Source organism: Monodelphis domestica, chromosome 2 (genome assembly GCF_027887165.1).
Source record: "Monodelphis domestica isolate mMonDom1 chromosome 2, mMonDom1.pri, whole genome shotgun sequence".
Classification (NCBI taxonomy): domain Eukaryota; kingdom Metazoa; phylum Chordata; class Mammalia; order Didelphimorphia; family Didelphidae; genus Monodelphis; species Monodelphis domestica.
Window position 1 is genome coordinate 512,727,227 of NC_077228.1, and position 27,998 is coordinate 512,755,224.

Here is a 27,998-nt window from a genome sequence, read left to right on the forward strand (position 1 = left end):
ATCCTCAAACCCAAGACTTGTTAGAAAGTGTAGAGCTAAGGATTAAGTTTCACCCTCTCATTTAAATACCAATTTCCTTCTGTCACGCAAACGTTCTGGGCACAGAGCCAAGTTTTTCTGTGGAAGGAGGGAAGAAAAGACTTTAAATAGGGGTGTGTGAGGGTTAGTGATTCATCTTCAGTTGCTAGCCATTGCAAGGAGAACCAATTCCTGAGAGAAGCTGAAGAAGGTAATTTCTTTATGCACTTTGACTGTATTTTCCTAGTTTTTCTAGTTCTGTATATTTCTAGAAAAAAACATTTTTTACAAATATTTTCAACAATGCACTAATCATTAAAATGATTGAGTTTTTCAAGAATGACTGAATTCACGGGGCTGGAACCAGTCGATGTTTGAGACTACAGAGAAAGAGTATCTTTAGGACAAAACTCCCTTGATTCCTGGGTGTGTGCAGGTGTATTCTTTGCTGTCCTCCTAGACTGCTCTGCAACTTGCTGTCTCCTCAAGTGAGATTGCTCTGAACTTGGAGTCCCCTGGGTGCTTGGTTTCCAAAGTGGATTTCTCTTTGCCAATATTCCTTAGATGATACTTCCCCAACTGATTTGACTGCAAGATACTTTGGGGATGGTTTAAACTATGTTTACCAAATCCACAAATGTCAGTCTGCAGGCTATGAAATCCCATTGAGATAAAAGGAGTTTGGAGAGACTTTGTAGCAAAATTAAGTGTCAAGCCTAGATGGTTGCTGAAGTTTTCTCTAACACTTTCTGTGTGATGTCATGCTGGAAGATTGCTTTAAGTTGCTACTATTTGTGAGAAGTATCCAATGTCCCAAGCACTGGGAGCTGTCCAAAAGTGGAAAGGGAGTGAATTTCCCCTCAAAGGAAATCGATCACCAAGTAAAGGGGAGATGCCCATTCGTCTGGCACGTTATCCAGAGGATTCTTGCTTTAGATGGTTGGGCTGGATGGACCCTGCAGCCTCTCCCACTCTGAGTTTCTGTGATTTCATGATAATTTCATGTTTTACATTTTAAGAGAGGAAAGTGTCACTAGAATTGGAATATTGAATTCCCTATTTGACCCAGGTGAAACGTCTGTGTGTCCTCCAGTTTTGTTTTGTTTTTCATCTATGAAATGAATTAGTCTAGATGACTTCAGAGATCCCCGACAGTTCTGAATCTAGGATCTTTGCTTCGAAGATTCTTAACCTCCCTGGCCTTCAGTTTCTTCCTCTCTAAAATGAAGAAGTTAGACTTGATTGCTGGGAGGTCCCTTCCAGCTCAAGGTCTAGGATCCTGGGATTTGTGGCATACAATCTGTTCAAGGCACCATTAGACCCCTGGTGGTTTATGGGCAGTAGATGGATCCCCCTTTCCTTCTAATATCCTTTATTGGTGCGTGCTGGAAAGTAGAACCCCAAGGTGAGATTTTGATCTAGGAGGAGAATTCAGAGGCTTGGCAGATGGGGCCCCAGGATACACTAAAGCTGGCAGCCACAGTTGATTATGGGCACTGTGTGTGGTCCACTTCCTGGGATAATATCCTAGCAGTCCTACCAACTGGGATGGAATCACACTGATTGAGAAAAGAAGACCAGAGGGCAGCTAGTGTCCTCCTAATGAAAACAAATAACTATTGCATACATTTTGTATATCCTCACAAAATATAGATTATCTCTCCCAATAGAATGTAATCTCCTTGAAGATAGGAGATGTTTCCTTTTTGTCTTTGTTCATTTCTAGAGCCTGGCACACAGTAGGTTCTTTGTGTTCATTAATTTTCATCGTGTTCAACATTTTGTGACCCCATTTAGAATTTTCTTGGCAATTATTATGGAATGGCTTGCCATTTCCTTCTCCAACTCATTTTATAGATGAGGAAACTGAGGCAAAGACAGTTAAATAAATTGTCCAGGGTCACACAACTAGTGTCTGTGGTTGGATTTGAATCTAGGTCTTCCTGACTCTAAGCAGCTCCTAGGAGCTTTAGAAATGCATATTGATGAATTGTAGGGCTGGAAAGGATTGTTGCTTCCATTTATGATGATGTGGATTGGGAGAAGGTATAGTTCTTCCCTTTTGTCCTGTGCTAGCTCCATACCTCTTGGCAAGACTTCTGTGGGCAATTAGCAACCCCCTTCTCCCTGTCACCATTTTGACAGTTCTTAAGATTTCAGGTAGAGAGGTCAGCTGGGTGGCTCAGTGGATTGAGAATCAGGCCTAGAGATGGGAGGTCCTGGGTTCAAATATGACCTCAGATACTTCCCAGCTATGCGACCTTGGACAAGTCACTTAACCCCCATTGCCTAGCCCTTACTGCTCTTTTGCCTTGGAGCCAAAACACAGTATTGACTCCAAGACAGAAGGTGAGGGTTTAAAAAGTATATATTTCAGGTAGCCCTGGGAGACATGATGGTTAGAGCTCTAATGGAAAGTCAGCCTGCACCAGGGGTCAAGCAAGACTCCTTCTGGGTTTTCTTTCCAGTCCTGCCACTGACTAGTGGTGGGACTCTGGGTGGGCTTCTCTTTTCTGTATGTCTGATTCCTTCTCTGTGAAATGAAAGGCTGGACTATATGGCTTCTAAGTCCATTTTAGTGCCAAAGTTCTACGGTTCTCACTGGCCAAGGTGGAAAGCATTGAAGAGGGGGCTGGTTTGGAAGCCGGTTCATTTCCTCTTTGAAATAGTCATTGAGCAGATGACAATGATGAGGACAAAAGTTTCCCTTTTTCAGTTTGCTCTGGATGTGGTTGTGGTTGTGGTTGCTCTCCTGTTCCTTGACAGGCCACGCTCTAACCCTAGACAGGAATTTGTTTTAGTCAAAAGAGTCCTGGAGCCCTGAGTTCTAGTCCCATCATTGTGTGACCTTTTCCTCTCTGGATCTTAGCATCTTCCTTTCTAAAATGAGAGACGAGTTTTGACTAATTTCCTAATGCTCTTTCTTTTCCTTTCTGTAATCTAGACAATGTCCTTTTTTTAAAAAAACTGAACCTATACACCAAAACAGAGCATTTCTACATACACGGCATGACACAGAAAACAAAACTAGATATGAAACCATGAATCTCCATTCCATATAATTTGCTTTTTATTTTATTTTTAACTCTTACCTTCTGTCTTGGAGTCAATACTGTGTATTGGTTCCAAGGCAGAAGAGCGGTAAGGGCTAGGCAATGGGGGTCAAGTGACTTGCCCAGGGTCACACATTTAGGAAGTGTCTGAGGTCAAATTTGAACCCAGGACTTCCCATCTCTAGGCCTGGCTCTTAGTGAGCTACCCAGCTGCCCCCTACAACTTGTTTTTTAAGGGATATAATTAATTCCACACATTACTTTCAAAACTGACCCGCTTGCCAATTCTTCCTTCTGAACTTGATTAAGTTTGCTTCTACGCCTTTTAAAAACTATTTCAAAGGCCCTCATTTTGGGGGACTTCACTAGTACTCACCCATCCTTTTTCTCAAGTCCTTGTTAAGGAAAAAACAAAATAAAACCTTCTCTGTGTGTGTTTATAATCACAGCCACGTAAAACAGAGTATACACCGAACCATGCAAAAACTGTCTGTCTCTTTCTGCTCTTTGAATTCATAATTTCTCTTCCATAGGATGGATACTGGGCGTCATCACATATCCTTGGCAGACATGGTTGGTCAGTGAATTGATCAGAGTTTTTAAGCTTTCAACATGGTTATTTTAAAATAATATTTTAAAAATAATAATATGAATAATAAGTGATCAATTAGTAGTTAATATTAAATATTATCCCAATTACTTTACATCCAATTTTTGACATTCATTTCAAAATATTTTGAGTTCCAAATTCTCTCCCTTTTAACCTCCCTGAGGCAACAAGCAATTTGATATAGGTTATATATGTGCAATCAAGAAGGCAATATTCCTTTATTGGACACGTTGTGAAAGAAAGCAGATTCTTTCATACCCCCCCCCCCCCCCGGAAGAAACCATGAAAAGAATAAAATGGAAAACAGTATGCTTCAATCTGCATCCAGGTTCCATTGGTTCTTTCTCTGGAGGTGGATAGTATTTTTCATCATGAGCTCTTTTTTTAACTCTTACCTTCCGTCTTGGAGTCAGTACTGTGTATTGGTTCCAAGGCAGAAGAGTGGTAAGGGCTAGGCAATGGGGGTCAAGTGACTTGCCCAGGGTCACACAGCTAGGAAGTGTCTGAGGGCAGATTTGAACACAGGACCTCCTGTCTCCAGGCCTGGCTCTCAATTCATTGAGCCACCCAGCAGCCCCATCATCATCATGAGTTCTTTAGAATTATCTAGTGCTCCTTCAGTTGTTTTTTTTTCCTTCCCCTAAACCCCACCTTCCATCTTGGAGTCACTACTGTGTATTGGTTCCAAGGCAGAAGAGTGGCAAGGGTTAGGCAGTGAGGGTTAAGTGACTTGCCAAGGGTCACACAGCTGGGAACTGTCTGAGGGCAGATTTGAACCTAGCACCTCCTTGGTTCTAAGATAGGTCACCCTAAATTATGAACCTACACACACACACACATACACATATACACAAAGCATTTCAACATACACGGCAAGACACAGAAAACAAAAATGGATATGAAATCATGGATTTCCATTCTATACAACTTGCTCTTTATTTTTATTTTTTAATCCTTACCTTCTGTCTTAGAATCAACACTGTATATTGGTTCCAAGGTGGAAGAATGATAAGGGCTAGCCAATGGGGGTCAAGTGACTTGCCCAGGGTCACACAGCTAGGATGTGTTTGAGGCCAGATTTGAACCTAGGACCTCCTATCTCCAGGCCTGGTTCTCAGCTCACTGAACCACACAACTGCCCCTCTCCTTCAGTTTTAATTCCATGATCCTATCATCCTACAAGCTACTTGGACTCAGTTTCCTCAAGTGTAAAACGGGGACAATTATTTCCGACCTGCCTATATCTTGGAGTTTTATGCATATCAAATGAGATCCAGGATGTGAAAAGGTTTTGAAAAGCATAAAGTTCCATGAAAATGTCAAGGACTGCTAGGACTCTGATGTAGCAGAGTCAAACTGCCTCAAGCTACCACCTACTAACCCTGGGTTACCCTGATTTGTCTTGGGTTCAAGGAAATGTTTTGGATTTGCAAATACTCAAAGCCCCCATCGGCGGGTACTCTCACAAACTAATCTGAGGCACAGATGAAACCATCACTAAGAGTATTTCATTAAGACCATAATAAGGTCAACGAAGGAAAAAAGAATTAACTTGCTCTGCCCTGACCTCCCTGCTCCACGTTTCTTGTTTCTCATCTATCCAGTCTTCCATGGTAGAGTATTAGCCCAGGAATTGGAAGTGTTGTAAGGAGTACTGTGGCTTTCAGCAGCCTGGGAAGCTGAAGCTTCTCAGGGAAGCTGTTACTTTCTCTTGGAATGGGATTTGGGTGCCTCTGTAGAAAGGCCATTAGAAGCCAGAAAAAGCCAAGAATAGGCTCCTGGTTTTCTTCTTATGGCCTCTTCTAACCTCCTCCTTCATCTCAGGATCTCACTTAAATTCCTCACCTCTAAAAATGCCAGCCTTCTGAGGGATGTCCTTCTCCAGAGAGTATTGTGCCCATCACAACTCTATTGAAATGCCCCCAAGCTTGAGGAAGTCCATTTGCTCTTCAGAAAGCATGTGGGAGACCTATGGGGGAGTCCAAGAGGACTCATCCCTCTTCTCAGGTGGCCTGAGACCAGGCATGGGCAGAAGGAAGTTCTCCATCTACTCTAACCCTCTACCCAGGAGATCTCTCCACTCACTTCACCTGGGTTCTCTACTGGGGATGGTGAGAGTAGAGGATAGGAGAGTACAAGGGGCCGAGGCAGAGGAAGCTTGTCAGCTGGCCATGAGGCATATGTGTCTGGTGCCCGAGGAGTGAAGAATTGAAAGCTTCAGGCCCTCCCTGAGTGCCACTCAGCAGGAGAAGCAGGGAGATGGCGCTGCCCACTGGCGGGTAGTGCCTGAACAAGGAAGACCTGGATCTCTTCCCTACATGGCCCCTGGCCACTTTTAGAACCTCTCTATTTGCCAAAAGGAGAGTCTTACAAGGCCAAAGGGAGACTCTTGGACTCTGAGAGGGAGAATCTCAGAAGGATCCTGAAAGGGTCCTAAATTTTAGGGAGAAGCTAAGCTTTCCTGGGGAGAGACACCTCCCTTCCGATAGTGAGAGATCCCAAAGAAAGCATTTCTGGGAAGAAGGAGTAATCCAGGGTTTCCCAGTAGGAAGACCATTTAAAAAATAAACATACAGTTATACACATTGCCTAAAGGGATTAGAGAAACTCAAACAAAGTAACCTTGGGAAAGGAGAGAGGGAGGTGTGAGAGGGAGACACAGAGAGAGAGAGAGGCAGACAGACAGAGACAGAGAGACAGAGAAAGACAGAGAGAGAGACAAAGAGACACACACAGAGACAGAGAGACAGAGAGAGAGACAGAGTGAGACAGAGAGAGACAGAGAGACAGAGAGAAAGAGGGAGGGAGGGAGAGAAGAGGAGGGGAAAAGACAGACAGAGAAAGAGAGAGACACAGAAAGAGACTGAGAGAGAAAGAGGGGGGGAATAAAGAGAGAGAAGGGGGAAGAGACAGATTTACACACAAACATGCAGAGATAGACAGAACTAGAGAGACAGAACAATAGAGAGGACAGACAGAGAACTGCTCAGTTACAGTCTTTGACAGTAACTTGGTGTTAGTTACCATTCCAAATTGTTTATTAGACACTCTCTAATTTTCTGAGACCAAAACCTCGAAGGAATAAAGAATGGAAAGACAGTCCACTGGAGAGGGACACAGAACTCAGTAAAACTCAGGCCATGGAAGAGAATTTTTTTAAAATCAGATGTTTTAGGAGCCACTGAATCTCAGAACCGGGAAGGACCTTCGGGACCAGCTAGTCCAAGGCTTCTCAACCTGGGTCCATGGGTCCCCAAATGGTTTGTGAATAGTTCTGAAGGGAGTCTCAAGCTTGGATGGGAAAAATATCTCTACTCAACTAACTTCTAACTAAAATGTCAAATGGAGGAAGTCAGGGAAACCAAGAGAGACAAAGAAATATAAGGAAGGAGAAAATTCCAGGCATGGAGAACACCAATGGAAATGCATGGAGTTGTAGCAGCTAGGTGGCTCAGTGGATAGAGAGCCAGGCTTAGAGATGGGAGGTCTTGGGTTCAAATCAGGCCCCAGACACTTCTTATCAGGGTAGTTCTGGGGAAGTCACTTAGTCCCCTTTTCCCAGCCCTCAACACCCTTCTGCCTTAGAACCAACACACAGGATTGATTCTAAGGCTGAAGGAAAGAGTTTTTGAAAAGAGTCTAATAAATGAGGGCAGCTAAGTAGTTTAGTAGATAAAGAGCCCAGTCTAGAGATAGGAGGTCCTGGGTTCAAATCTGGCCTCAGACCCTTCCTAGCTGGGTGACCCTGGGCAAGTCCCTTAACCCCCATTGCCTAGCCCTTACCCCTCTTCTGCCTTGGAACTGATACAAAGTATTGACTCCAAGATGGAAGGTGAGGGTTCAAAAAAAAAAAGGCGATGCTACGCCCACTTAAAGCAGTCCAACAGACATCTCTGCTTTAAGCCAATCAAGAGTTTTTGAGCTTCAGATGTCCATAGAAACTGTATGGTTTCCTCATTTGTTTGCTCTTTAATCTTCTGTGTTCAGGTAGCTTTTATCTCTACAGGCACAAACTGGTTTTGAAAACCAAACCCAGGTTTGGCCACAAATAATCTATTGTTCTGAGAGGAACAGCCTGGGTGTTGGGGGTAGCTTCAGGCTGACCAGTTTGTTTTCTGGGAGTTGGGAGTGCCGACCAGAGACAGAACCAGGCTCAGCATCAGAGGCCCCGGGTTCAAAGGCAAGCTCTCCCCCCTTTTTAGCAGCACTGCCCTTGAGCCCTTGGATTAAGCCTCATTTCTCTACTAAGAAAAGTTCTCCCAATAACTGTTACAGATGTTACAAATGTTCCCATTTTAGAGGTGGGAAAACAGAGACTCAGAGAAATAAAGTGACTTGTCCAAGGTCCTACAGCTAGTAAGAGTCAGAGTAGGCTGAAGTAAAGAAAGATCTCTCCATCCCAAAGTTCTTTCCTACTCACCCATCACATTGCCTGGATGCCCACCATTATGCACTCTCTTCAGTTCAGTAATGCCCTCTCCCTGAGAAGTCTCTCTTAAAATGCAGATGGTAGGGATGCATGTGTTGGGGGAGGTATGAGTGCTTGCCTTTATGCCTTGGTGAGAGGTTCAATGTGCTGTTGGAAAGTGCCTGAGATTGAGAGTCAGGAGACAAGCCCTGTCACCGACTTGCTGTGTGGTCTGGGACAATTGCTTTATCTCTCTGGTCTTCAGTCTTCCATTCCAGACAAGAAGTGGATTGGCCTCCCACTTCCCAGTTGGGCATAATAGTGTGCCCTGGTTTGGGAACTGGAAGATCTGGGTTCAGATCTCGACTCATCTTCCTCTTCTGGGAGATTCCTTGGAATAAGAGATGAAGCACTGGATGTCAGGGAAACCTGGGTTCAGATCCTGCCTTCTTCACTTTCTAACTGTATTGTGACCATAGGGTTGTGCATGTGGATTCTCAGGCAGAAAGAGAAGGAAGAAAAGAACTTGAGGGAGGGACTAGAGGCAAGTCACTTAACCTTGTTAGTTAGTCATGAAACATTTATTAAACACCTACTGTGTGCCAGGCACTGTACTAGCTCTAGGTGTACAAAGTAAGGCAACAGTCAGTCCCTGCTTTCTAGGAGCTCAATCTAATGGGAACCCTTAGTTTCCATGTCTATGAAATGGGGAGAATAAGATGTGTGTAAGCTACTTCTCAGGGCTGTGATGAGGCTCAGATGAGAGGATGTACATAAGGCACATTATAACCATCAATTATGATTATTGTTTTCATTGCCCTAAACAGGTGTGCCTTTGGGCAAATCACTTATCCATTCCAACTAGGGCTCAGTTTCCTCCTCTGAGCAAGATCTCTCTAAGACATCTGTGCAGCTTTAAATCCAGCAACCCCTTTTGTCCCTGAGAGAAGAAACTGAGGGAACCCCAAAGGAAAGGAGAGGAGAGGCAAGAAAGACAGTTGCTTCATGGGTCCTGCTGCCCCAGACAGTCTTCAACAATGGGGGTGCAGTAGAAGTGCAAGAGGGAGAAGGGGAAGAACTGCCCCGGAGACCAGCATCCCTCCCCTGTGGTTACCCAGTGAGAACTCAAATCTTGGGCAGGCCCTGTGTGGTTGTACCTTCCAGTGATTATTAACCCAGACTCACATACATGGGGCAGAAGACACCATAGGTAGTCCCCCATCCTCAGGCACTAAGTCCAAAGGACCAAGCCCCAGTCATCAATGGCCATATGCCTCTCATTGGGGAATCCACTTTGTTTCTAGCTTCCTTCCTCCTTTCCTCCCTCCCTCTTTCCCTTCCTCCTTTCCTCCCTCCCTCCCTCCCTCCCTTCCTTCCTTCCTTCCTTCCTTCCTTCCTTCCTTCCTTCCTTCCTTCCTTCCTTCCTTCCTTCCTTCCTTCCTTCCTTCCTTCCTTCCTTCCTTCCTTCTTTCCTTCCTTCCTTCCTTCTTCCTTTTTTCCTCTCTCACTGATGCTAATAACCCAATAGAATGCTCTCCTATAATGACTAAGTATACTTAAAGTAGAGTTAAACATAACAAATCAACACAGTGGCCATTTCTGACAACACTGGCCTCGTTCTACCACCTCTCTGCCAAGGGGAAGAAGACATTGTGTCCCTAGCAGTCCTTCCTCTGTGGTCAAGATTGTAGCAGATAAATTGAGTGGAGTTCATAGCATCATAAGACTAGAGCAAGAAGAGATTCAGAAGTCATCTAGTCAGTCCCCTTCTTTTACAGGGAAGAAAACTGAGACCCATCAAAGTTAAAAGTGACTTTCTGGTCTCAGGATAATGTCAGCTTCTTGAGGTCAGGAACTGGTTTTGTTTTTGTCTATATAGCTCTGATACTTCATCAAGGACTGGGTGCATAATAGCTCTCATAAGCATTTGTTGGATGGAACTGAATTCAAAAGATGATCCTTTTCAGCTTCAGTCTCTAAAAAGCCACCTGTCTCTTGTGGTCCTGTTTTCTCAGACACCATGAGTAAGATCAGCGAGACGGTGAACAGGGCCAGGGCTGCCTTCAACTCTGGCAAAACTCGGCCCTTGAAGTTCCGGTTACAGCAGCTGGAAAACCTGCGAAGGATGATGAAGGAGGGAGAAAAGGACATTGCTGCAGCCCTGAAAGCTGATCTCCACAAGGTATTGATTCAGTTCAGGAACTGAGGGACTGTGGAACATGCTAGAAGAATGTGGGCAAATCATAGGTGCCCTCAAAGGGCTTAGGATAGAAGCTCCATCAGCTCGAAATCCTATGACCGTGTAATTACAAGGCCGTGGGCCAAAAGTGTCCAATTGTAGGGTTATAAACGTTCAGAGTGAATTCAGAATGGAGGGGAGAATGTAAAGAGAAGTAAGTTGGGATGACACTGAGGGGGACACAGCATAGAAAAGAATGGGGCAGAGGAGCAGGAGTGAGAAGGAGATTACACATGAGTAGGAATTAGAGCAAAGATGGGAGGCCAGAATGAGCCCACTACATATTGGGGCAAAGAGCTAGACTGGACCAGAATGGAAGGTTTGGGTGAGAAAGACGACCATATATCACAGAGTGGAGGGCACTGAAATCAAGAAGGGAACTTAGAGATCATAGATGCTTTGGAGGTTTTTCATCCTCAAATCCAACAAACCAAGCCAAGCTAAGAGTAGGTCTAGAAGAAACCTTAGAGCTCCCCTACTCTGACCCCCCTTAGGATATGGAAGATGATGGAAGGGACTCATCCAAATGGCCATATTCATCATTTCTTACTATGCAGTAATAGCCCATTTCCTTCACATTCTCTCTTTATAAACTACCTAAATAGTAAACTGTGACTTCCTAGGTGAGGAGCTATCTTCCTATATAGGCTATCTTCCATTGGCCATCTTCCCAGGGATGTTTGTCTTGGCCCTTTGTCTTTAATTTGGTGGAGGCTATTCTGGTACCTTTTGGCAGGATGGGAAAAAGAAGTGACTCTAGAGTCAGGAGTTGGCTTTGAATCCAGCCACTGCTGATTGCTACCTGTGTGACTGTGGGCAAGTACCTTCATCTCTCTTGGTCTCAGTTCTATCATTCTGTAAAATTAGGTAGGAATAGATGAGGTTTGAGGTCTAGAGCCCATGATCTCACCCTGAATACCATTGTCTTCACAGGGTGAATGGCCTGCATATTATGAAGAGATCATTTATGCCTTGGAAGAAACTGAGCATGCAATCGAAAATCTTCCCCAGTGGATGCTTGATGAGCCTGTGGAGAAGCACCCTCAAAGGAAGGATGACCAGCCTTACATCCACTCAGAACCACTGGGTGTGGTTCTGATCATGGGAGCTTGGAACTACCCCTTCAATCTGACCATTCAGCCATTGGTGGGCGCCATTGCTGCAGGTGGGGAAAACTCCATTCTTCTGGATGATAGGCTTATAGATTTATCACTGGAAGGGACATTAGAGTCTATCTAACTGAACCTTCCCATTTTGTAGATGAGGAAATTAAAACCTAGAAAAGCTAGGTGATTTGAACCCATGGCCTCTGACTCCAGATCTTAGGTTTTGTCCTGGGAGGAAGGAGGGTTCATTGTGGATCATAGTAAAATTCTCCAGAATTAGCTTCAAGCTAGCCCACTGGAACCTTTCCCTAAGAGGACTGGTCAGATTGGTCAAACTGCCAGAAGATTCATGATCAAATTTTGTGTGAGACTCATGTCAACAGTTAGAATTCATCCATGGTCTCATCTAGTCTACTAAATGTTTTATGAACCATCTAGCTTGGTTTTTGGTTGAATCACTGGTGACTTGGCTGAACTACCTAGCAATTCCATAAGATCATAGATCTAAAGTTGGAAGGGCCCTCAGTCACCTAGCCCAGCCACCCTCTTATTTTGCAGATGAGGCAACTCAATCACAGAGCCAGAATTTGAACCTCCACTCTCTGACTCCAAATCTACTTATTAGCAATTGTCTTAGAAAAGTTGTTTAGAAAAGTTTGATTGTTTACTCAGCCATAAAAGGAGGATGTTCTACACCTCTCCATTCTTTCTAAGTTTCCCATTTTACAGTAGGCGCTCTACTGCATCTGTTGTCTTGACTTTGGTCTTAACACTAGGCTTCTAGGACTATGGAAGAGATAGTGAATCTGACCTGTACAACTCTACCTCACTTAAATCCAATTGACAAGCAAGTCAAGTCATCACCCATGACATCATTGGTCCTCTTCAAAAACAAAGGACAAATGATGACAAACTATTAGATTGTTACTCTCTCAAACAGATTGTGGCCTTCCTTTTCAACTGTCTAGATGGTTCAGTGGTGCCAAGAAGACTTGAGTTCAAATGTGGCTGCAGTAATTTACTAGCTATATGACCTTGGCCAAGTCACAACCCCTGTAGCCTTGGCTTTCTCATCTACAAAAGGGATATATTATCAAATGAGATAATAATTGTAAATACTGTATAAATACTCACTATAATAATAATTATCTCTCCCTTCATCTTTCTAAAAAAGAGATACAGGGGTAAGATTGGGGTTCATGGTCTGAGTTGTGATTCTGTGTTCAGGATAAGGGGTTAGATCAGATCTGGAGCAAGTTGAGGGACAAGCAGACACGGTAGAGCAATAGATCCTAATAGTGCAAGCCTGTGAGTGTGTTTATGTGTGTTTGCATGCAGGAATATTCATGTGACTGTGCCTGTCTATTTAGCTTTGTGTGTGTTTTCTGATCCAAACAGTACCTCAGGGGGCTCCAATTAGGAGAGGACAAGGAGTTTGGGGAATGGGATGATGGGTCACCATGTGAAAGAAGGCAGTCTCCCTCTCCCTCTCCCTCTCTCCCTCTGTCTCTCTGTCTCTGTCTCTCTGTCTCTCTCTCTCTGTCTCTCTCTCTCTCTCTCTCTCTCTCTCTCTCTCTCTGTCTCTCTGTCTCTCTCTCTGTCTCTGTCTCTGTCTCTCTTTCTCTTTCTCTCTCTTTGTCTCTCTCTCTGTCTCTCTGTCTCTCCCTCTCTCCCTCTCTGTCTCTGTCTCTCTGTCTCTTTCTGTCTGTCTCTCTCTCTCTGTCTCTCTGTCTCTCCCTCTCTGTCTATGTCTCTCTGTCTCTCTGTCTCTTTCTGTCTCTCTCTCTCTCCTCTGTCTCTCTCTCTTTCTCCCCCCTCTCTCTCTGTCTCCGTCTCTCTGTCTCTCTCTCCCTCTCCCCCTAACCCCCTTCTCTCCCCCCAACCCCCCTCTCTTCCACCCCTCCCCGCCTTCTCATTGTCAGGGAGATCAAAATCTTGACTTGCCCTATGCTGGTTCCAGCTTGATGTGGAGGAACTAAGGGAATACTATGAATCTTGTATTCTTGGGGTCCAGGAGTCTGGGGAGATACTTTGGGTACAGGAGTGTTTTCCTGTGTCTCACAGGCAACGCTGTAGTCATCAAGCCTTCTGAGTTGAGCGAGCAGACAGCCATCATGTTGGCCACACTGATCCCTAAGTACCTGGACAAGGTGAGTCACAGCCCCAAAGGATCTCTGTAGGGGAAAGAATGAGCAGAGCTGGAGGTGGGCAGGCCAAGGAGCTCCTTCTGGGCTGAGGGGCCCCAGGACTGCTCTTTGGGGTTCTGGTGCCCCTCCTAGGGAGGAGATCTCTCTAAAGGGATCTTACCTAAACTTCATGCCTCCCAGATCAATGATGTTTATTTCTGGGGCTCAGTGGTCATTTGCTGATTGGCAGATCCCCCCTTTGGGATCTTAGGAAAGTCCCGTAACTCCTCTGGGCTCTGCTAGTTGTTGTTGTTGAGTCATTTCAGGGTGGCTGGCTCTTTGGGGCCCCATCTGAGGTTTTCTTGGCAAAGATTCGGGAGTGCGTTTCCTCCTCCCAGTAAAGTGAGGGGTTAGCTAGAATGAGCTGTAAAGCCCCTTCAGCTATCAATCTCTCCCCCAGTCATTTTAGACAGAAGGGAGCTGAGGCCCAGAGACCGTGATCTGTCTGAGATCACCTAGTTCAGGGGGTAAGTGGCAGAGCCAGGCCTAGAACCCAGCTGCTCCTGATTCCCAGATCCCTGTCTTTCCCCCACACCAAACCACATCCTCCCATACTTGCATTTATTAGCAAAAGAGGGCTGGGGAGAAGGAGGAGACTCCTGCCTCCCCAGACTCCTTCAATTGGCCACACTCCCCAACTCATAGAAAGAACAATGGGGGCTCTGGATCTCCGGAGCAGTGGTCCACCCTGGCCCCCAACTCACCATCCACAATACCCCTGTACAATGATCCACACTCATTCAGCTAGATCCCATTGATTTCAACAAAGGGACCTGCAAGGGAGATGCATTTTCTTCTTTAAATTAATTTACTGATTAATCAGTTAATTAACATAAAAGTACTTTTTCATGGCTTCATGATTCATGTTCTCTCCCTCCCCACTTCCCTCCCGCTCCTGGAGCTAACAAGCAAGTAAGGGAGATGCATTTAGAGAAGACAGAGCTCCCACCTTCGATTAGTTTGCAGACTAGGAGGCTAAAACACGAACTTGAATAACTGCAATATACTATATCAACCAATAAACAGGTACTTATTCATCTTGCATTATGTGCCAGGCACTATGCTAGCACAGAGGCAGCTACTGGTACGGTGGGTAGAGTCAAGTCTGGATTCAGGAAAACTGGATTCAAATCTGGTCTCAGAAACTTATTATCTGCATGAGTTGGAAGGGGAGGGGCAGATGAAGTTATCTAGGGGCAGCTGGGTGACTCAGTGGTTTGAGTGCCAAACTTGGAAACAGGAAGTCCTGGCTTACAAATCTTGTCTCAGATACTTCCTAGCTGTGTGTGACCCTGGACAAGTCCCTTAACCCCCATTGCCTCGCTGATACTTAGTATTAATTTCAAGACAGAAGCTGAGGATTTTTTTTAAGAACAGAGAAGAAAAAAGGAAAAGAAAAGAAGGTATCCAGGACTGGAGCATAAAGGGGAAATGCCAGGTGTAGAGCTGGGTGGGAAATGAAAAGCTGGTTGGCCTGGGCGCCCTCCTTAAATGGAGGTTTGGGGAGGAGTTCATCCTTCTGCCCCCCAATCACAGATGAGACGTGAGTACCCTGGCAGGATGATGAGGTTGGTGGGGCCATGAAGGAGAGCTGGAGAATAAAGTGGTGCCGCCATTCTAGCCCAGGGATCCTAGGAGCCCAGATTCAGAGCTGGCAGGGACCTTAGAGGCTATTCTCTGCCCCCCAACCCCCAGCTGATGCTCACTCTCATGCTTTTCCCCCTTCACCAACCTGACTCAAAACTGGTCCTGTTTTCTGACTGATCTCAATATTGCCTTCATGGTAGGACTTGTATCCAGTTATCAATGGTGGTATTCCTGAGACCACAGAACTGCTGAAGGAGAAATTTGACCACATCATCTACACTGGGAGCACTGGAGTGGGCAAGATTGTCATGACAGCGGCAGCCAAGCACCTGACTCCAGTGACCCTGGAACTGGGAGGGAAGAGTCCCTGTTATATCGACAAGGACTGTGACCTGGATATTGCCTGCAGGTGAGACTCAGTGTCCAAGAATCCCAGACTAGTAGCAAGTAAGAGAGCTGGAAGGGTCCCAAGGAGGTTATTGAGTCACAGAATCACAGAATGAATGAATAAAAAGCAGTATATACTATGTGTCCAGTGGGAAGCTAGATGACTCAGTGGATAGAGCACAAGGTCTGAAGTCAGGAAGATGCACTTTCTGAGTTCAAATTTGTCCTCAGACACTTCCTAGATGTGTTACCCTGGGCAAGTCACTTAATCCTATTGACCTCACTTTCCATATCTGTCAAATGAGCTGGAGAAGGAAATGTGTCTTTGCCACGAAAACCCCAAATGGGATGAAAATGAAGACAATCCTTACCTTTAATTCTTCTAAGAGGAAGGAAAACATATGTAGGGAGGGGTGGCCAGGAAAAAGTATTTAGGATTGGAAAATGATGAGAGTGGTAAGTGGAGTTGTAGATTGAGGCAACTGTGGGATAGCAGAAAATCTGTTGGTTTTGGCACCAGAAAGTCTGATATTGCTACTTGTTATCTGTGAGATCTAAATCACTTTAGCCCCTCTGAGCCTTGTTTCCTCCTCTGTGCAATGATGGAGTTATCACTCCAGAGACATCCATAAGGTGGCGTTTTGCTCTTGCTTCAAGTGCACAGCCTGGGCACAGATGAATCTAATCAGTCCATTAGACAGACAAAAGAACCAACATACACGAGAAAACAGTGGGCAAAGCCCACAGCTTCTGGTTGTGCTAACATAACATGAAACCAACTGCTAAGTTCTACCATTTTTCCTGGGGGGCAGAAATGACCATTGAAGAACTGACTTTCTGAATGTTTCCCTTTTTAGACAGTTGTTTTGATGTGGGTGGGGGGTGCACACCAAACATTCCACGTAAATGACCATCTCACTCCTCTTCCATGATCCTGTTGTCTTTGGTTCCAATCCTACCCCACCTGGAAGATGCTTCTGGGGCTTCTGTCCCAGCTTAAAGAACTGAGGGAAGGCAGGGGTGCCAGGCACTGCATCCTACAGCTGCTGATGGGACAGAGTGTCCCCACCCTTGGGAATGGAAAATCAATTAGGATATGGAAGATTATTTTTCAATAAGCAGGGCTGGATCATGTCCTCCAGAAATCCATGTTGTGACTTCCTCCAGCATTCCCAGCAAATGAAAAGCACACAGCATTCTTATTCATTATTCATGGTAGGAATGTTATTGATTTTCTTGGAATTTTTTTTTCTCCAGACGTATCACTTGGGGGAAGTACTTGAACAGCGGTCAGACTTGTGTGGCTCCAGACTACATCCTCTGTGACCCTTCTCTACAAGGCCAAATAGTGGAGAAGGTTAAAAAAAACCTGAAGGTAAGAGGGGGACCCCAATCCTGACAGAGATCTTGACCATCTGCCTTGATACAGTTCCCCATTAGATCTGATTGACTCCCAATAAAGGTAACCATCTTTACCAACTGAGTCTCAAAATCAAGAGACTTCTTGACATAACGGGAAAGGAGAGAATAAGAGACCAGACTAGACAAACCCTGGCCCCATCACTGACTGTGCTGACAGCCAAAACCATCCCATGCCTTCAGTGAGCTCCTCTTCTGGTTGGGTAGAACCCAGAGTCAAGCTCTACACAGAAGAGTAAACAGAGGCATTTTGTAACATTTGTTTTTTAACATTTTGAGCCCCAGATTCTCCCCCTCCCTGAGGTGCCTGCCCTACCCATTGGGAAGACAACCAATATGGCACCCATTCTACATATGAAGTCATGCAAAACATACAGGAAACATTTGTTAAACATCTATTATGTGACAAACACTCAACAAATATAATCTCATTTGAATCTCACAACAACCCTGGGAGGCAGATGCTATTATTATCCTCATTTTCTAGCTGGTGAAACTGAAGCAAACAGTCTGTGACTTGCCCCAGGGCCACGTAACTGTTAAATTTCTGAGGCCAGATGTGAACTCAAGTGTTCCTGACTCCAGGCCTGCTGCTCTACCCACTGTACTACCACCCGCTGCCCATCCCCCAGTTTCACCCCTTTGTCATGATCATTTTTGTGCCATTTTCCTGGTTCTTGTTTTTGTCACTTCTTTTAAGTTTTTGCATGCTTCTATGAATTCTTCACACCTGTGAATTCTTATAATCAACCACTGGGCAAGCATTTATGAAGGACCTACTGTGTGTCATTTGTGTACCTACTATGTTCCTTGCTGTGTCTACCAAGACAAAAGCAGAACAGCCCTACCTCAAGGAGTTTACATTCTAATGGGAGATCAAGTATATTCAAATATGTAAATACAAAAGATATATATGTATATACACATACCCACATATATATGTACATATATATATATATATATATATTTATGTTAAAAAAACTCTCAAAGTAACTTTGAGGAAGGGGAAGACACCATCACCCAAAGGAACCAAGAAAGGCTTCATGGATAAGGTGGCACATTTGGCCATTTCCTAATCAATGGGTACCCACATTGTTTCCAAGCCCTTTCCTGCCACAGAAAGTGCTGCCATGAATAAGCTGTCCCTTAGAGGACCTTCCTTCTGGTGTCCGACCTCCTCATATTTAATGCCAGTCGTGGGGTCTCTGAGACACAGAAAATTTGATTATCTTTGTAGTACCTTTTTGTTAGATCAATTAACAGGTCCACCTCTTGTCATCTCAATGTGCCCATCTTTCCACAGACCCTCCAACATGGACATTTTGTCCATAAAAGAGGACATTTAATAGAGATGAAGATAAAGTCCTGCACAAATAAATAGAGGCATTTGAATATGTGAAAAAGACCCAGGATTTTTAGCTAGCTGCAAGCCCAGTGTGAATCAGTCCTGGCGTGTGGCATCATTAGCACTAATGTGATGTTAGATAATATTAGAAGAACAAAGTCTAATTTCAAGGGGCAGGTCATTGTCTCACTGTACTTTGCCTTAGCCAATCCACAACTGGAATGTTGGTTTGAATGTTAAATTCCTCTAAGGTGGGGTCACCTATAGAAAGGATGCTGATAAGCTGAAGTGAGGCCAGAGGCCAGAGAGCAGGATAATGAGGTGACTCAGACCTAATGGAAGGCCCTAGAGATGCTCATCCTGAAGAAAGCTGCCTTCAAAGATAATAATGTCAGATCACACCCTGGACACTTTCCAAGGCATTTTAGGTATATTATATGACTTGAGCCTCAGGACAACCCAGGAAGAAGGCATCACCATCATCATCATTTTACAAGTGGGAAAACTGAGACTTAGAGTGAGTGAGAAAGGTAGGCAGATGGATAGAGAAACCGACAGACAGCTGGAAATGTAGGTAGATGATAGGATATTAGCTAGAAGAATAAATGGGAAGCAAGACAGGTCTAGAGAGATGATTAAACAGATCTGTAGATGGAAGGATAGACTGTAGTAGATAAATAGACGGATAGACAGGCAGATAGCTGCCCAGAGAAATAAACATCGCACATCCAACACATCACACAATTTAACAAAGACTAGCAAATAAGAAGAAATAGTGTCCTGGCAGCCAAATTATAAACAAAAAGTAATGGAAAAATGCATTCTCCCCATGAGAGGCAGGGAGCCCAGGGGAAAGACCATTAGCTCTGGACTCAGGGGATCTGAGTTCCTATTCTGCCTCAGAGTCTTACTACCCATATGATTTTAGTTGTGCCCCTAGGCCTCAGTTTCCTTACCTGTAGGATGCAGGGGTTAGACTACATGGTAAATAACATCTCTTTGTGTTCTAAGTTCTCTTAATCAGTTGTTCTTAGCAGTTACAGACATTCTCTGAATTTGGTCTAAAGCTTCATAACTATTCTGTGAATGAATGATGTAAAAACTCTTATCAAGTCCTTACAATGTGCCAAGCATTGTGGTAAATACTATGGATACAAACTGAAAAAGCCAAATAGTTCCAATTAATTCCTGTTTTCAAGAAATTGGGGATAGGGCCTGGGAGGTCATTAATATAGGGAAATTCCAGGCAATGAAACATTCTCTATCAATTGAGGTCAGTGCCCCCTCTACACATGAGAGTCTTTGTAGCAGATATATTTAAAAACTATTCTCTATGCAATGTATCATAAACTCTTTTAATACCGTGCCTCTCTTCCCCAAAGGAATTCTATGGAGATGATGCCAAAACTTCTCCTGACTATGGAAGAATCATCAATAAACGTCATTTCAAAAGGGTGATGGGCTTAATTGAGGGACAGAAGGTTGCCTATGGAGGGAATGGAGATGAAGCCTCCTGCTATATAGGTGGGTTGATTGTGTCCATCCCTTTTTTTCCCCTATGAAAAAGGCCAATTCATGTTTTTCAACCAATAGTATTTAGGCACAGTGCTTAACAAATATTGATTGGTTGATTGAGTTGAGTGGGGCTAAGAAGGCACAGCTCTGTTTCCCTCCTAGTGTTCTCCTCTCACCAGTCATCCTGATTTTTGTCCTGCCTAATGACTCTGGAGAAGAGTGAGGCTAATGACTGCAACTCTGCCTCACTAAAATCCAGTTCATATGTAAGCCAAGACATCTGTCATCATGTTGTCATTGGCCTTCAAAAAACAAAGGATGAATGCCAGCAAAGGAGAGCTGAAGGATTAAGGATCCAGCATTCAGTTGAGCCCTTTGAGTCCTGGGGCTTTGTTTTTGTTGTTTCATTTTCCCATTGTTTAAAATCTCCATTTTCTGAATGCCAAGGCAGGTCTTCTGGAAGTGCCAGGACAAGTTGGTACGAGGTGGATTTCCCTGCTACCTTAGATGGCCTAGAAACTGGGTGTGGTGCTATTAAATAGTCTGAGAAATGATCTATGTAGTGTGAGAACTGGAGCTGGGGTGACTAAAGGCACCCAGAATGGTTCTCTCTGTTTTGCCTTCTACCCTGATGCTTGTCCAACCTGGTCAGTGTTCCCATACTCCAACTCAACATCTCATCAGTCAATCATTTATTAACCTACTTTACCCATCATGACATTATGGATGGAGAGCTGCCATTAGAACCAAGAAGACACGAATTCAAGTTCCACCTCTGATGCCCATTGGAGGTGTAAGCTGGGGCAACTCACTTAACCTCTTAGTGCTCCCAGACACTCCCCAAGGTTATAATTGTGGAGAAACTAAGAGATCTGCAGAGGTGGTAGGTGTTTCCTCCCCTGGGAGTTCCCAATACCAATGGAATCCCAGATCCATTCGTTGCCCATGTGGCAAGCACCAAGGATACAAAGACAAAAGAAAGCCAAGTTCTGCCTTCGAAAAGCTCCCGTTCTATGGGTGAAGACAACCTGTGTCCTTGTTAATGCTTCCTTATGAGGGCATTCTTGAGTGAACTATTTCCCTTAAGGTTCCCATCAGTTGGCCCAAGATGGGGTTTAGGAGTGAGAAGTAGACAGGAGGAAAAGGAAAGAAGGTTGGGTCGCATAAACAGAAATCCCTCCAGCCTCTTTCAGCTGCAATGCCTTCCTGTCCCTACCCTAGTAATGAGACAGAAGGCACAAAAAATAGGCCAGGAGATCTTGAGGCTGATCACTGAGGCCATGACGGGGTAGAGGACCAAGGTATTGTCCACTAAGCCCCCACCTTGGAGCTAGCTCCCCACTGGCTCACTTCCCCCTCCCTCATGGATTTCTTCTAGAAGAGGGATCCCATGGGGCTTGTGGTTCTGAATCTAGAGCTGGACTTCATCCTACTCTTCTGCCCCCCCCCCCACTCTCTCATTTTATAGAGGAAACTGAGGTCCAGAGAGAGGAAGTGTCTTCCCTGAGGTCATAAAAGTGGCACGTTTCAGAGCTAGAGCAACCCTCTTCCTGATTTTCTACACCCAGATTTCCCTCTAGCATCGCCCTCTGCACCCCAGTAGAGGCCCTCAATCCCTGCTGCCTGGGAGTTGGTCTTGTTGATTTGGGATGGGCTGGGGAAGGGGCAGGACTTGTTTTCACCAGTTTGTTTTTGTTTGTGTGGGCAGAAGGGTGTTGCCAAGTGACTCAGCTCTGATCCTCAACTCAGGCCACAAGAAATCCAGGGCTCTGTTTCTTTTCTTTCTAAACCCTGTCCTTTGGGGTGGCTTTTTTCTTTTTTTAATGTGGTCCCATTGGCTTGAGGTCCCTAGGGCATTCCCTGTGGGCTCATCCAGCCAACTGAGGCAGGGAGATGGGGGAAGATGAAGGGTCCTGCAAAGTACCATTGGAGATCTGCCTGGTTACACGGGCTCCTCTCAGAATCCCCCAATGAGAGATGTTGGGGAATGTTGGAGGGCTGGGAGGGACAGCGTCGGTCTCTGTGACATCGTGTCAGAGAGCTGCCTGGGCCACCCTGCCTTGCACCCCACTCCTTCCACGTAGCCTTCGGCTCAGGAACACTGGGCTCCTTACAGCTCTCCCCCAGGACTCCATTCCCCAACTCTGTCACCTCTGCCTGCAGTGCTCTTCCTCCTGGACTCCTCCAGACCTCTGCTAAAGTCCTGCCCTCTCCAAGAAGATTTCTGCCATCGGAGCGCCTTTCTTCTGCCATTGCCCCCCTTTCTCCCGTCTTTACCTTCTTTGTACAAATCTGAACCACAAAAAAATACACGTTTCTCACCCCTCCGACTGTGCTGAGGATCCCAAAGGACAGTCCTCGCCTTCCAGGAACCTGGGATCTGATGAAATTGTCAGCTGTGGGTGTCTCCTGCACTGGGTGCTGAGCTCCCTCCTGGAGGTCAGCCCTGTTTGGCCTTTCTTTGTATATCCAGTGCTAAGTCCAGTGCCTGGCACGAGGGGGATGCCTGATCAGTCCTAGAGGGCTGGCTGACTGGCTGACAGGGAGGTGAAGTGACCTGCCTAAGGTCACAAAGCCAGGAGGAGGGAGCTTTTCTGCTTCCCAGTCACACTCTGCCATGTAGTCTTGGCATTAGTCACAGACTCGGGGCTGTGTGTGAGTGAAGAATTAGGGGAGCCGAAGGGTTTCTTCCTTGCACCTGCTTGGTTGCTCCATCTTTTCAGCCCCGACCATTCTCATCGATGTTGACCCGAGGTCTAACGTGATGCAAGAAGAAATCTTTGGGCCCCTCCTGCCCATCGTCTGCATGAAGAGCCTGGAGGAAGCCATCCAGTTCATTAACCAGCGACCAAAGCCCCTGGCTCTCTACGCCTTCTCCAACAACGAGCAGGTGAGAACAGCAGGGACGCTGCCCTGAGCTCTGCCTGCTCATCTCCCCCCACCATGCCCTCACAGGTCCGCCAGGGCTCCCTTCCCTCAAAGCGAAGCCAAAGGCTCTGCCTAGAGCTCCTGGGACCCTCCAGCTTGGGGGGCCCCGAAGGCCAGGCTACGGGCTGGGACAACCTTGATTTCCTCAGAGATTCAAGCTTTGAAGAGCTGTTTCTCCTCTAACCCTTTCCGTTCATGGATGGGTGGCATCTGAGCTGCAGAGAGGAGAGGTGATTCCTTCAGAGTCACCCAGGTGGAAAGGCTGAGAGACTGAGGGCTGGAGGAAACCTCATGGATCACCTCATCCAAGCTCAGTGTTGTTGTTATCCTTCAGTGCTGGCCAACTCTGGTTTTCTTGGTAGAGATCCTGCAGTGGGTTGTCATCTCCTTCCCCAGCTCATTTTAGAGATGAACAAACTGAGGCAAACAGGCTTCAGTGACCTGCCCAGGGTCATACAGCTGGGAAGTGTCTGAGGCCAGATTAAACCCAGGACTTCCCATCTCTAGGCCTGGCTCTCCATCCACTGAGCCACCCAGCTTCTCCCTTTAATGCAGTTTTCAGCTTTAACAGCACTAGGATTTTTTGCTACTCTGAATTAGGATCTGGGTTGAACCTCCTCGCTCCTCTGGCTCCCCCTTTCCCAACCCCACTTCCCCTCAAAAGAAAACAAAAACATCCCCATCTTTGCCTGAATTCTTTCCATAAAAAATAAAACAAAGACACCGAGGCGGGTGGAGGGCAGGGAGTGCCACTTGGCCTGTCAGTGCCATCTGCACCCAGAGGTTTTGTCCGGGCCAGCAGTGGCGCCCTCTGCCTGCCCCCCCACTCCCTCCCCCAGTCTCTGGGTGGGACAGAGTAACCCCAAGCTTCCCCAGGTGCTTCTTCAGATGTTCTGCAGAGTGGCTGCACCCAGAGCCTGGGAGATGGGGGAATGCGAGGGAGGGGCCTTGGCCAAGTGCTGCCACCCAGGATGGAACACCCAGTCCTCCTTTGCTCTCTCTCTTCTCCCACTTCTAGCCCCAAGCCCCACTCAGGCCCTCATCTTTGCCTCAAATAGCAAAACCCATTTCTCAGGACTTCTTGGCCTTCGAGGGGCTTCTCTTGTCCCCCCTCCAACTGTCTTAGCCTCCTCTGACTCTTTTTGACTCCATTTGGGCTTTTCTTGGCAAAGATGCTGCCATGGTTTGCCACTGCCTTCTTCAGCTCATTTTAGAGTCAGGAAGACCCGTCTAACTGAGTTCAAGTCCAGCTTGAGACATGGAGTAGCGCTGAGACCCTGGAGAAGTCATTTCTCTTCTGTGAGGTTCCAGCTGAAAAATGGGAGAGTAGCAGCAGCTCCCCCCAGGGTCATTGTGAATACTGAGTGAGCTCTTCCCCAGCTCAGGGCACATAGTAGGCGCCATGGAAAGGTCTGTTCCCTCATGGAGACCAAGCAGGATGGAAGTTCCGGTCCTCAGACTCCAAGGGAGGGGTCTTCCCATGAGCCTCTGCCTCTGCCTCCTGTGAGGCCACAGCCCCGGGCCCCCTCCTGGTGAGCTGAGGTCATCCCTGTGTCCCCGGAGAGAACCTTGGAGGCTCTCAGGTCCATTTGATCGGGGCATTTGGCTGCTGTCTTCCAGGTCATTAAGAAGATCGTTGCAGAGACTTCCAGCGGAGGCTTTTGTGCCAATGACGTCATTGCCCATCTGGGTCTCCACTCTCTCCCCTTTGGGGGTGTAGGTGAGTCCTGGCGCTCTCTAGCCCTTCCTCCTACCCCCGCTGGGCCAGGCTGACCCTGCCAAAGCTGGCCAAGGAGCCAAGTTCCCCTTGAGGGAAGACACTGCAGCTGCCTTCAGTTCCTTCCCCAGGAATGCAAGCTGGCGTTTCTATGGGGTCTTTGCAAAGCCCTCGTCCTCCATTGCCCCATTTTACATTTTGGGAAACTGAGGCTCCAGACATGCACTTAGTTACATGATGCTGGGCAAGACTTCTCTTTGGGCCTCAGTTTCCTCATCTGTAAAATCAGGAGGACGGCACGTTCCTCTCACGGTGATGGTGAGAATCAAATCAGAATGACATCACGGGGGAAGAAGCCACTACATAGCTTAAACAAGAAATGCTTCGTGTTATTGCTTTCATTGTTAATATTGCCGCACACAGTAGGGCCTCGTTTTATGCGAACTTTGATAGACGTGGTTGGCAATAGAAAAAGTCATCAGAAAAATATGTCCAATAAAATGTTGTGCTGACGTGCTCCGTCCACAGCACAACGTCTTGCAGTGGTTCTCCCGCTCACACGTACTCTCACTCTGAGAAGCAGCAATGTGCGTCTTCACGTCATTTTGTGCCTGACTTTAGCCCCTGCATCAGCCCTTGTCTGGAGCTCTGGCCTGGACCAGGCAGAGCGGGGCTTCTCCTGATGGCATTAATGCTCTTCAGCTAGCAATAATCTCCCTCAAGCCCCGAGGAATGACGTTGGTGGCTTCTGATAAGCCTAAGAAAAGCCATAAAATGCCTCCATAAGTTCACATAAGAAACGCTGACTAAATAATGGAGTTGGCCATCAGGCATGACTTTCACCCTCCAGGAGGGTCTTGGAACATCCTGGTCGTGTAACATGAGGTCCTACTGTGTGTTACCATAGTTTCACCGGGACCCTCCTCAATGGGATGAGCGATGAAAAGGGGAAGAGCCTGGGATATGGGATCAAAAGGGAAAGAGAGAGGATGGGAGGTGGAAATAAAGGCTGGGAGAAGTGGTTGATGGGAGGCTGAGGGAAGAGCAAGCATCCCCCTGACCTAGGAGTCTCCCGTCCTGGTCCAAGGCTCCCTCTTACACACTCACGTGGACGTTGTGGTGTTCTTGCAGGGGACAGCGGCATGGGCTCCTACCATGGCAAGGACAGCTTTAGGACCTGCTCTCACCGCCGATCCTGCTTGATCAGGCCTCTGAAGAAGGAGGAAACTGACAAAATTCGATTCCCCCCTTTCCCTGCTAAGGTGAGCTGGATCCCTGGAAGGTCGAAGCTTGGAGGGACCTAGTCGTGGGGCCAGAAGTTTAGAAGGGGAAGGTTTCTTAGAGGCCATCTGCTCCAACCCCTTCATTTTCAGAGGAGAAAAGGGAGACCTATAGAAAATGAAGTGAAGTGTGTGATGTGAAGTCCCATGGTGGGGTAGTGGTCTAGGAGGATTAGAACTCAGGCCTTCTGACTGTATTCAGCAAACAGCTAGGATAGGCAGGGAGTCTGGATGCCATCCTGAGGCTGAGTGGTAAACTCCAAAGGGGACATTTTTAAAAGCAGAAAAGAAAAAGACAAAACAGGAAATGACCAAGACTGAAGAATTACCAAGAAAATGAAATGCGATTTTTAAGAAAAACTATCTTTACTTTATTCCAATAAGAAATTTCCACATAAGTTGTCCAACGTTCTATGATTCACGTCCCTCCCAGAGTTGACAGGCAATTCCTCTGGGTTACACATTTATTATCCCTCCAAACCTATTTCCATATTTTTCACTTCTCAATAATCTTTTAAAACCAAATCATATACCCAAATGAGCAAGTGATAAATCATGTTTTCATTTGGAAACACCATTTTTTTCAGAGGTTCTGGTTCTCTTTCTCAGGATGACATGAGCTTAACTATTGCCGCGGCGCTAAATATTTCTTTAACAGACCATAATACAATAGAATACTGAGAATAAAAGTAAAGACTTAGTGCTGACATTCTCAATTATGTGTAGATCAAGAAGAAAGCAGGGCAATAGTTAAAGAAGAAGGTCTTCAAAATGGAATTAAGTATGAGACTTCTCCACATATTGATTAGTTTTGCTGGCCTTTTGGCTCTCTTTTTTATTATGCATCATTAGGGTGGGTTCTGTGGGAGGGGGAAGGGGAGATACTGTGGGAAATGTAGGTGGTACAAAAACAAACTGTGCAGCAGAAGCAGGACAACATTATAGGCAGTAACTGCAACATTGCAGAATGATCAGATGTGATGACTTTGCTACTAACAGCAGCGCAATGATCCAGGACAATTCCGAGGGATTTGGGACAAAGAATGCTCTCCACCCCCAGAGAAAGAACTGCTGGAGTCAGAATGCAGAAGAAAATGTACCTTTAAGGAAAAATTCTCTTTCTAAAAAGCACTAAGGAGTTGAATGTAGAATTTTTAAAATTAGATGAACAAATAAACCCAAAGTAAAAGAGGAAATCTTGAAAATTAGAGGAGGGATAGATAAAACAGAAGATAAAAACTAAATCAGCTGAACAAAAATCACTAAACTTTTAGCTAAAGTTAATTAAAAAGATGAGAGAGAAAAGTCTGATCTCCAAAGGTGAAGCTTGTCTTGGTGAAAACCTCAGAGAAGGACTGAAAGCCTAGAAGGGTTGGAAGGGACCTGGGAAAGATTCTCTAGTTTAATTCTTTCATTTAAAGAGAATGAACCTGAAGCCTGGGGAGGTTGAGACCTGAATGAGGTTACACTGTGAGATCATGGAAGGGCTGCCTCTAACAGGAAGAATCCCACAGTGGCATCTGGGAGGCAAAGGAAGTCAGAAATTGGGATGCAGTTTGGAGAGGAGAGAAGTTTAGATTGGATGACTTGGAAGGTCTCTTCCAGCTCTGCTTCTATGAGCCTATGGCTTTCCCTGATAGAAATGGGGAGCTAGAGAAGGACTCTGAATTCTTTCTCTCATCTCTAATCTCACCTCTTCTCCTTTTTCCCACAGGTCACACACAAATGAGATGGTATCAGTCCTTTGTCCACTGGGACAAATTGTTGTTTGGAAGTCTAAGATTTCACTGAACCTCTGAACCTTCATCCCTGCTGCCCCCAGCCTCTCCCCTCTTTTCTACTTGCCTCTAGTAATTCTCTCCTTCCTCAATTAGCAGCTTGATGGTCACCTGCTCTGAGAAGTTTTCCTAGACCACCCCTAGCCAACAGCTGGGACACCTTCTTCTGGACTCCTGCAGCATTTGCTGTCCCTATCTTGCCTTATCACAAACTCCTTTGGGTTGTTAATTAGTTGTTCTGGGTTCCTGTGTCTTTATCTTCCCCATTAGACTGGAAGCTCCTTGAGGGCAGGAATCAAGTCTTATGTTTCTTTTGGATCAATCCCCCCACCCAGTATAGTGTTGAGCAAGAACATTTATTCAATAAAGACTTGCCAAATGAACAAATAAATGAATCTTCTCCTTTGTGAGAAAAATCATGA

At 45.8% G+C, this 27,998-nt stretch overlaps 1 protein-coding gene across 1 annotated transcript; it reads left to right on the forward strand.

The window, feature by feature from the left end:
* Window positions 1-27,963, forward strand: LOC100020100 (aldehyde dehydrogenase, dimeric NADP-preferring-like). Its single transcript, XM_056819657.1, has 11 exons — window positions 1-229; window positions 10,105-10,271; window positions 11,262-11,493; window positions 13,499-13,584; window positions 15,408-15,616; window positions 16,852-16,969; window positions 19,741-19,882; window positions 22,597-22,763; window positions 24,422-24,521; window positions 25,650-25,780; window positions 27,513-27,963. The coding sequence occupies exons 2-11, from the start codon at window positions 10,110-10,112 to the stop codon at window positions 27,525-27,527; spliced, it is 1,362 nt and encodes a 453-aa protein (XP_056675635.1). The 5' UTR covers window positions 1-229; window positions 10,105-10,109; the 3' UTR covers window positions 27,528-27,963.
* Window positions 27,964-27,998: the final 35 nt, after the last annotated feature.

Bases quoted from the DNA above. Each gene is read 5' to 3' on its own strand.
- LOC100020100 (XM_056819657.1), top strand. From the start codon at position 10,110: ATGAGTAAGATCAGCGAGACGGTGAACAGGGCCAGGGCTGCCTTCAAC. The intron at 15,617-16,851 runs GTGAGACTCAGT...TTTTTTCTCCAG, and splicing joins GACCTGGATATTGCCTGCAG to ACGTATCACTTGGGGGAAGT. The intron at 19,883-22,596 runs GTGGGTTGATTG...CCATCTTTTCAG, and splicing joins TGAAGCCTCCTGCTATATAG to CCCCGACCATTCTCATCGAT.